The sequence below is a fragment of the Ascaphus truei genome, chromosome 8, assembly GCF_040206685.1.
Source record: "Ascaphus truei isolate aAscTru1 chromosome 8, aAscTru1.hap1, whole genome shotgun sequence".
Classification (NCBI taxonomy): Eukaryota; Metazoa; Chordata; class Amphibia; order Anura; family Ascaphidae; genus Ascaphus; species Ascaphus truei.
The window spans coordinates 64639054-64651316 of NC_134490.1; the positions used below are offsets into that span (position 1 = coordinate 64639054).

A 12263-nucleotide genomic window follows, 5' to 3' on the forward strand; every position below is an offset into this window, starting at 1 on the left:
GTAGGAGTGCACTGGGGGAGGTAGGAGTGCACTGGGGTGGTAGAAGGAGTGCACTGGGGGGGTAGGAGTGCACTGGGGGGGTAGGTGTGCACTGGGGGGGGGTAGGAGTGCACTGGGGTGGAGGGATGCAAGGGGCGATAATTGCACTGGGGAGGAGTGTGCAAGGGGGAGGGAATGCAGGCAGCTCGAACAGTGCGGGGGGGAGGATTGGACGGGGGAGGCTATAAACCGCTTTATGTCTATCACCTACGCACGCGGCCGCTCCCTCAGGCGCAGGGATCCAGGCTGGTGCCCGCTTACGCTTAGCTACACTGTGCCCATTGACGTCAATAGCATGAACTCATCCCGCCACGTGTCCCGCCGCGGCACTGCTTCGCCCAGGGACACGCCCCTCGCCCTCGCGGATTGGTCCGTCCTTGTCCTCACGTTCTCTTCATCGAACTGTGACCCGGGCGCGTCTGCAAGCCGGCAGAGGCGGAGACTGGTGTAGTGCAGGAGAGGAGAGATTGTGTGCATCATACAATGTGTGCAGGAAAGGGGGTTATGTGCATGATACAGTGTGTGCAGGAGATAGGATTGTGTGCATGATACAGTGTGTGCAGGAGGGGGGATTGTGTGCAGGAGAGGGGATTGTGTGCAGGAGATGAGATTGCGGGCATGATACAGTGTGTGCAGGAGATGAGATTGCGGGCTGCAGGGCTCGGTCCCGAGCTGGGCAGTGACCGCGAGGACGCCTTCCATGTAGGAGGAAACGATGGGCGAGACGCATTAATCTCCCGGCTAAACCAGGTTTGTGGGTCCCATTCATTCCTGTTACATGTCTGCAGAAATGTATTCCTCTGCAGTTTAATGCACGGGGCACCCCCCCCCCCCCTTCCCTTAACCCATTCGCGCACTCATTGGGGTGGAGGGGGTTACGGTTTGGAATTAATGCGGATTATTTGACATATTTATATGTCTCAAATTTCACATCGCTACTATCCTGCTGAATGTTAATGCCATGGTGATTTGATAACCTATGTTTGTGCAGCTCGTATTTCACATAGCTGCTATCCTGCTCAATGTTAATGCCATGGTGATTTGATAACCTTGTGTATACACAATGTAAATACCCCACACCTTGTATACCCAGTTCTGGATGAATAGATGGAAAATGTTTATAATTTGGTTGCAAGTGTATTAGATTTTTTTTTATTCTCCTGCAGTGGCTGCAATATTTCATACCACACCCTATTTGCAAAAAAAGTGTTTATAAATCTATTGTAATAAAATTACACACACACGGTATTGCTTTTCTTACACTGGGTTTTGCAAACTGTTCTATAAGGACATTATATAGGATGCAGGGATCTGGGCTTTGGTCCCAGTCCCCTGTGTTCTCCTGTATGATGGCTACAGTATACGGCTGTGTCCAGCGCTGACCCGTGCTGAGGCGCGCTCCGGCTCGGCACTGAGCCCCTGCAGCCGCAATGAGAGCGGCTTTAGCAGGGGCTCGCTTCCGCAAGCGTGCGGAAGCGTAAGTCTTAGCCAAATTTTAAATTCAAGCGTCACGTGAGCGGTTCGCAGCTCCGTGACGTCACTGGCTTGCCCCCCGACGGCGCGCGGACCAAGGCCAGGGAAAGCACCCGCTTTCCCTCAGCCTCCGCGCGCCTCAGCACGGCTGACTATGGACGCAGCCTACAGGACATGCAGAATAGCCTGGTAACTGCTGCAGAGCTCACGGAGGAGGGGGGGGGGTTGGATACCCAGTGTTTATGGCCCATTCTTATGATACTAGTGCCACTGCATTGGTTGTCAAGGCCTGAGAGTGAGTTGCTCAGAATTTTGCAAAGTAAGAAATGTAACACACGTTTTAAGACATCTCGCATCATTTTTCTTATCACTGGAAGATGGGAAAGAAACAGGTGGCTCTACATGTGCATTTGTTTATGGTCTATATTTAGCCGGTCTCAAGCCGTTGGAGGTTTTGGTGCATTAGCAGTTTTGCAGCAGGAGTAATTTCCTACCCAAATTCTCCCACTAGCACCTTCTTCACGATTCATCCCTGCCAGCCATTTCTTTATCCTGCTCACCCCTCCACTGTTGGCGAGGTCCTTCACCTGTTTGAGTTTGACAAGATGAGCATAGCTGCAATGTCCGATAGCGCCCTGCATTTTGCTAAACCAGGGGTAGCCAAATCCAGTTGTCAAGGGCCACCAACAGGTCAGGTTTTAAGGATATCCCAGCTTCAGCACAGATGAATCACCTGTGCTGAAGCAGGGATATCCTTAAAACCCGACCTGGCCCTTGAGGTTTGGAGTTGGCCACTTCTGGGTTAAACATTTTACTGGGTTTGGGCAGTTGAATATGTTCTCAGATTTAAAGCAGCAAATCCCTGAAAAAATAAAAATAATATATATATATATAATTTTCAGTCCACCGAATTTAGCGCATCCAGGGTCCTCCTGTTCTCCGTAAAATGGTTTTTTTAGTTGTTTTTTTTTTTTTTTTAGCTTTGTAATTGGTTGTCTCTTAAAAAAAAAAAAAAAAAAAAACCCACAAATGTGGCCTCCAGGGTCACCAATAAAAACCCCACTCAATCACTGACGTTGCTGCTATGTACGTATATCTTTAGTCATATAGCGTCATCCATGTACTTGGCGCTTCACAGCCGTAATACAGGTGACATAATAATATGAATAAAAGTAACAATAGGAAATGAAGTCCCTTCCCTGAGGAGCTTACAATCTAAGTGGGGAGAATTTACAGAGATAGCAGGAGGGTGTTCTGGTAAGTGCATCTGCAAGGGGTCGAGGTCAGTGCATACGAGATGTAAAGTATCTGAGAATGGCGCTACCCTATCTAGTGACAGCCACAGTGAGCCCTGACTTTGCGGCCATTTTTTTGTCCAGTGGGCAGATATTTTTGCCCAAAGCCTCACTACAGGAACCAGGAGTCCCCAGATATTGGGCAGCTCCAGGGGACCCTCCAGTTCAGGTAAAAAACAAAGAATAGTGACCCGAGCTTTGTTTCTTTAAAGCAGCACTCCCACCTTATCACCCAATCAGCCTTTATATACCTAACAATCACAATGCATTGTGGGGGCAAAATATAATTCCACAAAGCGGAAAAACTACTGGATAATTCCATAACAAATGTGTAATCAGGGTGTAGCAGTATAATAAAAATAATAATAAAAAAAAATATATATATATATTTGGGCATGTTAATTCTGTGATTCATATGGGCTGAGCGATGGTTGACGGAAATGTGGGACTGGCAGGACTCCAAATTCTGGTAAATGACGCTTGCCAGTCAGGATGCATCACATGAGGATCTGTGATGTGTGGCCCATGGAAAATAGGCGTTCCTTTTCCCTGCTGCAGATGAACCATTAGTGACCCTGTTCTGTTACTTCTGATCACATGCATCTTATCAATACAAGGTACTACTGTTTTTTTATTTTTGGCAGGTGGGTGCCATCCAATGTTGGTACCCGCTGCACTTCTGCGGCAGCTACCCTTTGTCACGAGTATCTGCCTGATGTCATTTAGAACACGACCTCACTAACAGCTACTTAATCCCAGCTCTATCCTCTGTCAGTGGAGTACACTGTATTACGCTAAATCGTGGTGTTGGGTAGGGAAAAGGGGGCCTGATCCAAGGAAACACTTGTATTTTACAGAAAAGAGCCTGGCGTAAAGCTGCAGACCAAGCAATATCCTGCATGGTTTTTTTTTTTTCTTAATCAATTCTGTACTATGAGAAAATACTTGTAGCATTTTTTTAAACATCTCTGAATTACGTTTTTCATGTATTATAATGTAACAGGCATTTTTTTGTTCCTATGGCAACCATTAAAGTCACACCCCCTTCCTCTTCTGAAACAGGCTCTGGCACGCCTCTTTTTGAGCCCCGCCCTCTCTCTAGCAGTGCACCAATTGTATCTAGTGACGGCCTGGTCACATGATCTTTCCCACAGAACTTTGCATCTTTGGTCCCCATGTGCTGCATTGACGGCCATTTAGTGAACCTCCGAACTGAAGCTTGATCGATTGGAAACTTGGCTAATTACTCATCATTGTGTGGATTGTATTGAGGCACATATTAAACGGGGGGGGGGGGAGGGGGGAGAGAAATAACATTTTAAAAATACGACAGCATGGACATCTGCTTTTAATAAGAAAATGTAGCAGAAAATACTCATCTTCTCCCACTGACCCCCACTGCGTATTCCAGCAGCATTATCACTATATCAGGTTTTTCGTTGATCTCCAAAAGAAGTGGAGGAACGGATGCAAACAACCCCTGCATATTTGAGGTAGCAAAGACGAGTATTATATCTGCTACATTGGATTGAAACTTGCATATCTGCTTAAAGAAAGTGTGCCACCTATAAAAACCTGAAGTGAAACCAAGCTCATCATAACGAAATAATGCCATTTCCGGGCACTGGCAAGAAAATAGATGAAACATAGAAATGTTAATGTAGATGCATGTTCAAAACAGACTGAAAAATTAATGTGAACAAAATATTAACACTTACATTTCAAATATAGTTTTGCGATCTTTCATTTGAACCCTTTGCTTTGCAATGAGTTCCGAGCCCCTCTGGCAGCAAAAGGGGGAAGATACTTAATTTTACTGTGTAAAAATGAAAAACTGCTGTATACATCAATGCTTAATTGCAGTACAAATGAGAGAGGGCCATCCCTTAGGGCTCGCTCCGACAGGGCGCTACGCCTACTTGCGTTCGCGCTCCTGTAGCCCAGCGATCTGTGCTCAAACTGCAGGAGCCAGATCGTGGCGGGGGCGTGTAACGAACACGTCACGGAGCTGGTTCGCCTTTATTGGCTGAACCAGCTCGCGTCACGCGACGGTAGCCCCAAATTTCAATTCGGGTTGTGCCGGCAAAATGTCGCAGCGACACCGCTGCACTTTGCCATCGGTGGAGTTTTCAGTTTGAAAAATCCCACCGCACAACCCAAATTTGCGACGGACGGGCACACGTCGCAGCGCGCCCTGTCTGAGCAAGGCCTTAAGGTTGTAGGAAAGGAGATTTTACAGTAAGGGCAGTTACAATGTGGAATTCATTACCCATGGCTACTGTGATGGCAGATACAATAGATATCTTTAAAAAAAGAAAAAAATTGGACATCTTTGGAGAAAGGAAAGGTATACAGGTAAGTAAACCAGTAAGTAAGGTATACCAAGTAAGTAAACATGGGAAGGATGTTGATTCGGGAAGAAATCCTCATTAAATTATTTGGAGTCGGGAAGGAATTTATTTTTCCCCTTACAAGATATTGTATTATATTTCACTGGGGGGTTTGTTTTTTTTGTTTGCCTTCCTCTAGATCGAAATACGTTATCCTGTATTTGTCATCTAAATGTAGCATAGGTTGAACTTGATGGACATATGTCTTCTCAACCCTCTCTACTATGTAACTATTTTTTTCTTTCAATAGTTTGGAGACAATGAGTATTAAGTCCGTTTTATCTCATCCATTGCATCTTTTTCCTGCAGTGTGGTCATAGTGATTGTACCATGGGCACGCCTGCTTCTGTGATCAGCACACCCTCCACTACGTGGCAGGCCCCCGAGCCACGAGCACGGAAATCGGCGTCCGCGAACATTTTCAAAGACGTGGGCCTCCTTCAAATAGAGACTCTGTTCCGGACCAGTGGGGACGAGTGCGCCGACGAGCGAGCCCGGATCATCTGCGAGTACGCAGGGGACCGACGCATAGCGGAAGCGTTGATCCAGCTACGGCGGAAGAAAAGGAACAAAGCGATCCACCAGCCAGCCCCCAAACTGGCCAGCGACCAAATTGGAGCCCTGTCCATACAACATTTCAGCAAACTCTGGTAAAGTGTCATTTTAATCCTTTAGCACGGGGGCAGCCAACGCCAGTCCTCAAGGGCCACCAACAGGTCAGGTTTTCAAGATATCCAGTCGTTGATATGTGCTCAAGCAGGGATATCCTGAAGACCAGTCGCTTGAGGATGGGAGTTGGCCCCTGCTTTAGTGCAACCTCAAGCTCATCTTGTTGAACTGATTCTTTCTTTTTAAAAATAATTATTTTAGCCTTTTGTGCAATTTATTTCAAATAACTGCACAAAGAAAAACAGTTTTTAACAGGTTTGAAGCACCGTGTTGATTTCAGCTCAAGGAAATGCCTGCTTCCATAAATAACCCCCCTTTAAACCTGGGGGGGGAGGGGGCGGCATCTTTTTAATTTATTTTTTTGTTGGATACCTATAGTGCTATAAATATATGCTCATCTCTGCATACAAACACTGCCCTAAATCTAAATGTTAGCCGTATAAGGCTGGGGCCATAGAGGGGTGAGGAGTTCGGAGCCGCGCTGACGCTGAGGCTCGCGTGCTGAAATCTGCACGATTTCATGCCCATGCAGGCGAGCCAGCGGGCGCGATCGGAGACGGGGGGAGACTGAGGGAGGCGGGGCAGTGACGTCGCTGGGCCAATCGCCCGAGACGCACCGACGTCAACGTCACGGCGCCGACATGTTCATGCTGCTCCGCGCTGATTGGATGTTTTCAGCCGACAGCGCGCTGAAAAACAGCTTGGCTGTCGGCTGAAAAATCCAACGCCTCCGCACGCTCGTGTGAGCCCCCTCTCAAGGCATCCTCATTGAGGATGCAGGGGCTCAGCGCGGGGCGTCCGCACGGCTCAGCGCGGCCTGTCCTTCTATGGACTCGGCCTAAGACTTGGTGATATGACTTACTTCTTTAAAATACAAAGTTACATACTGCATTTAAATGAAAACAAAACAAGCAGATGGTAATAATAAGCAGCGTTACTTTATTTGACCTTTTTGAGTGATATGGGGCCTTAAATTATTTATGGCACGGGGAAAACCCTGTTTTAACAGTGTACTTAAAAGTAAAACCCTTTTCATGTTTACGAATATTAAATAGCTGGAACCTTGCTCCTGTCAAACTATAGCTACCTTTAATAACCGTCCCGTCTGCCTCTCCCCAACTACTCCAGCAAGAATAATAGAGGCTTTGCCAGGAGTGACTCTCCACTCACTGCTATGGTGAGCAGCACCAAGCAAGTCCTTGCTGGGTCAGTCCTGAAGAAGCAGGCGTCTCGATCTGTTAAAGGAAGGCGAATCTTCCCGATTTGCCAAGATCTCTTTACTCTTAAAGGTTTTAATCAGCGGTCACAGTATTAATTCCCAGCGGGCACAGTGCCAGCCACTCCTTAAAGTGCCAGTGGCAGAGTAATGCTGACGTCACAGACCTATACTTATTTCTTTTTGTTGTTTCAGTTGTGCGGCTGTGTGCCGTGTACGTTACACACAGTGTTCATTGTTTTATTGCAGTTCTCCAATGAATTGTTGGTAAGGGAGGTGTGGGCCGCGCCCACAGCATTGTGGCATTTGAAGATTTTGGCACCTTGGTGAAGGAACACCATAAAGAGGAAAATGTGTCGAGTAAATAAACGTGGGACGTAGTTTCCCCCGATGCGATTGTCCTTACTAACAATTCATTGGAGAGCTACAGGTGACGGGGCGGATCAGCTCGGAACCAAGAGAGACGCAACGGCAAATGTCTAATGTAATTACATGCGAGTGTGCTGTGTTTTTAGCTACGATATTTCAATTGTTTTATTGCCACGGGTGTGGCAAACCTGGCAGCAGTGAAAGGGTTACAGAAGTTCTACATCAGGAGTAGCCAACTCCAGTCCTCGAGCTACCAACAGGTCCGCTTTTCAGGATATCCCTGCTTCCGCAAAGGTGGTTCAATCAGTTCCTGCTTCAGCACAGGTGGCTCAATCAAAGGCTCAGTCTTTGATTGAGCCATCTGTGCTGAAGCAGGGATATCCTTAAAACCTGACCTAATGATTTAGCTCTTGAGGACTGGAGTTGGCTACGCCTGCTCTATATGGTTGATGTGGTAGGTTCTGCATTACTCATGCGTGTCCCCGGTTGGTTTTTCCTGTGTAGCATACATGAAGTCGGCCACAGGGGCAGCACATCTCATGAGGATGACACGCAGCAGAAGAGCAGTGTGAGCCAAGACCGGCCATCTGGTGGAAAGCAGAAACGGCCTGCGCTGCGGAGAGCAGCTAAAACTAAACAGCAGCAGAGGCGGATCTCAGACTATATGCACAAGATAAGGCGCTGAGCTGGAACTGGATAATGAAGTAGGGGGGGTGTGGATTTCAGTTCTGCCCCTATCCCATCATGAATCTCTGTGCTGCTGTAGATTGGAGAAAACATGTGACTCAAACATCTCTCCCGGGCTTCACTTTGTCTTTGATAAATAAACAACAAACAGCAGGATTCCTCCAAAACACACAATTGAGCTCTGCTTACAAAAAAAGTATTTAAGCAGTTGCCATTTATTTTGGAACAGTGGGTAGTGCAACGTTTCGGGTCCAAAGTGGACCTTTCATCCTTGAGACCTTTATGGGATATTGCAGCTCGTGGCACCCTTGGTTTACAGTATGATGAACAAGCTAAAGCTCCACTGGATTTAATTTGACCCTGAGCAATGCAGGAGTGAGTGACAGTCTCGAATCGCATCATGAGCTTTGCATGGCTAATGACATCACATAATTGCACAGTGGTTGTAATCAAAATAGTATAATAAAAATGTTGGACTTTATTGGTAAGACAAACTAAATTGCCATATGGCTAAACAATAAGTTTGTGTTGAGATGCATCTAAGCAGGGATCTGTTACAGGATGGAAATATGGGGTATTCGGAGCTGAATGTGTGAATTTCAGCTCTGTGGACCTCCTGCTTTCAGAGATGCTTGCCTGCGTAAGGTTTCTGATGCGTCTGTAGCCATGGAACTGTGTGCCTATGGAAATAGCGGTGTTTAAATATCCCGCGGGCCATTGGGAAGCTGTAACTTCAATCAGTGCAGCTTCTTATTGGATCGTGTGACCGGGACAGTTAAACCACAGATACCGCCCCCCCTCCCTACGCAGGTAAGTATCCCTGAAAGCAGAGGGGCCCAGGTACTGAAATTAACATAATTCAGCTCTGGGGACCCCCTGCTTCAAACCTGTAATTTAAAAAAAAAAAAGGTATTGCTGCTTTAAATTAATGATTGAGCGAGATGTGGATTTAACCTTGCATGCTCTGAGGAACAATGGCACGTATATTGCTGCCACTGACTGACTTGCATGTGGATTCCCAAACCAGATTTTCGTCTCCTTGATTTTCCATTTGTTGGGACCCGGTGATGGTCCGTAAAATAAAATAAAAATTGCAAATAATATAAGCACACTATATAAATAACAATGTATCTTTATAAACTGACAGAGGCACAATAACTTGGTTTTCAAAGCAATTAGTACATTTCATGAGTTGATGGTATAATAAACTATTCATCTGACTAAGTGCAAAATGCAAAGTTTCTGGTTTAATTTTACTCTTATCAGGAGTTGGTTTTTATTTTTTTGTGGGAAGAATTTGTTTCATGCGCTTTTTTTCAGCTCTGGGAACCCCCAGTTTCAAACCTTATAAAAAACATCGCTCTTTTTTTTTTTTTTTTTAATAAAGGGGTGTATTACCCCTTCTGTCCCAACTACATTTGTGTATGTGGAAATTGGCAAACGGGTGGCCATATTCTACAGATTAAAAGTAATCAGTCTGCACTCCCCAGGTGAGTTGTTACAGGTGAAGTCTGAAGTGGTCACTCTAGACTATCCAAATCTTTATATATTTTTTTTAAAATTTATTTGAAAACAACCTAACAATGCAAAAATAAATGCTTTTGGCTGCATTTGTTTCTTTGGTGCCGATGCGGAAAAAGTTATTCATCAAAGTGCCAGAGACCTCCTGGCATTGCCTGGTGCGATCACGTGTCTGTCGCCCCCTCCCCCACGGTTGAGGTTCTTCCTGATGAGCATTTTGCCACCACATACTTTTGTACATCAGAAGGGCACTGGAAAGGTTACAGCATTTCTTGGGGGGGACGTCGGAATGAGGGCGTGTTTGCCAATCAAGTGTTCTCTTTACCGTTCTCTCACACCATCCTTCCCAGAGACCAATATAAGGCTAGGTCCCCGCTGCAGCTGGCGGCGCACGCGCCTCTCACCAGCCCCTTACCGCCTCCCTAGGTGGCGTCAGCCAGCAGGGGATATAAGTGAATTGTGTTCCCCTGCGGCGATGCATCACATGGTGCGCCAGGGAGACAATCAGAGACTGGATTTTTGGCAACTACAGTAAAACTCTGTGTATAATCCCTGTTTTAATGCTTTTATATGGTGAAGTGAGTGGGGAATTAAGTGATCCGGTAAGCGAGGAGGTGAGGGCCGGAGTGTCATGGTTTAACCCCTTTACCTGGTACTGTGTCTGTCTCTCGGGTACAAAAGGAGCAGAGAAAATCTGCCTTTGGAGTCAATACATTCAAACATGTGTGATTGACTAACAAACAGTGACCCCCCCACCCCCCATATCCACGCTTGCAGGATTCATTCTAGTGAAATTTATGGATCGAAACAACTCTACTCCAAGCCCTGTTTAGGCCCCCCCCCCCCTCCCCCGTGCCTCCGATCGCTGCAAGCAGACCGCAGATCGGGGTTGTCAGCTGTGCACGCGCTGCCAGAACGCCAGGCGCACGTGCAGCAGCCTCCAACGGGACTTTAGCCTAAGGAAACGGGGCCTTGGGGTGGGCAAACTTGTTTATCACACGCTGACCTCAGAGGTGCTCAACCCCTCAAATCCCAATTCTTGGCTCACTATGTTTACTAATTGACTTTAAAAATATGTATTTAAAAATACATATGGGTTTAATTATTACAAAAACGACTTCTCTCTCCCCCCTATGTATAAATATCTGCAATAATTGTTTGTGAAGAAATGCACTGAAGATTGTGTAAACATTTAATATTGGAAATATTTTATTATAACATCGATGCATTCGTATAGTGCCCGCGACGGGCGATGCGACGCTTGACATCACCCGTCGCCGCCAGCAAAAGTTATATTTCGCTTTGCGGTGGCGTCGCAGGCATACTGGCATTTGATTAGTTCAGGGGCTGTCACATGAGGCGACAGCCCTTGGAAAAATCAAATATTGCCGGCTACCAAAATTCACGATGCGAACTCGCTCTGTCACATTTTCGCCGTCGCGCTTACTATAAGCGCACGCGTCAGCAATGCATTTGTTTTTGGACGACGTCACCTGTCGCGGGCACTAAACGCGCGGCCTAAGTGTTGGGGGGGGGGGGAAAATCACTTAAAACAATACGAAGAAGTTTTGGATTTTGGCAAAACATATTTTTTTTTTTTTAAGTGTAAATCATCCACAGAGAACCTGTCACTTTCACTAGTACACTTTGTCCTGGAGGGATTGCCTTGAGGAAGCTCAGCAGTTCATTGTATTGAAGCTTCCATTCTGCATTCAGTGTGCGCAATAACATTGAAAGAATGAACATGACACATTCCTGACCAATTCATATGATGGAAGGCACACGTAGTTATGAATAATACAGATCATTGTGTTTAGACTAGATGATCTTTTTCCAAAACAGCATTAGCCATGATAATTCCTCTAATAAAGAGAGGCTAGTGGGGGGAAAAGAGCCAAACCAAATATACAGCATATACACAGAAAGCATTAAGGCTCAACTAAAAATCACAAAAATAGGGTGTGCTTTTTTTTTTTTTTTAAATTGGAGTTTAGTAAATAGGTATTGAACTAATTGTGTGTGTGTGTGTGTATATATATATATATATATATATATATATATATATATAGAGAGAGAGAGAGAGAGATTTCATATTATGCACTCACAGGTCTTATGATAAAGGTCATTGTTGGGGACCGAAACTGCACACCAATAAAAAACCCCAGCACCTACCAGTGAGTGCACGATATTGTGTTTTGTTATCCCTACCCTCATTGGAGCATCCGGGCAATTGCTACAAGATCACTGAGTGCCCTTTTACTCCTTACTATATAGATCTGCCGCCCTTATCGATCCACAGCTGGATGAAGGCCTCCCTAATGAACACACACAACTCTCCTCACTTTTAATGCTTTAGGCTACGGCCCCAGTGAGGGCGAGTGACGGGGCACCTGCGCACACTTGTGCCCTTCAGATCACTCGCAGCAGGGGCGCGGCCATGACATCACGCGGCTTGTTCGCCCTCATTGGCTGAACTGCCGCTGTGACGTAGCCATCGCTTGGCCGCTGCGCCAAAAGTAATTTGTCTTTTGGAAATGTGATCGCGCTTTGTGAATGCACGCGCCCTTGTGTCTAAAGCCCTCTCCCGCCTTAACCCTATCTCAC

The 12263-nt window shown here is 46.1% G+C and overlaps 1 protein-coding gene across 1 annotated transcript; it reads left to right on the forward strand.

Annotated features, from left to right (window-relative positions):
• The first annotated feature begins 419 nt into the window (after nucleotides 1–419).
• Nucleotides 420–9370, forward strand: AVPI1 (arginine vasopressin induced 1). Its single transcript, XM_075612370.1, has 3 exons — nucleotides 420–789; nucleotides 5507–5847; nucleotides 7956–9370. Exons 1-3 carry the CDS (start codon nucleotides 658–660, stop codon nucleotides 8134–8136), a joined length of 654 nt encoding a protein of 217 aa, XP_075468485.1. The 5' UTR covers nucleotides 420–657; the 3' UTR covers nucleotides 8137–9370.
• Nucleotides 9371–12263: the final 2893 nt, after the last annotated feature.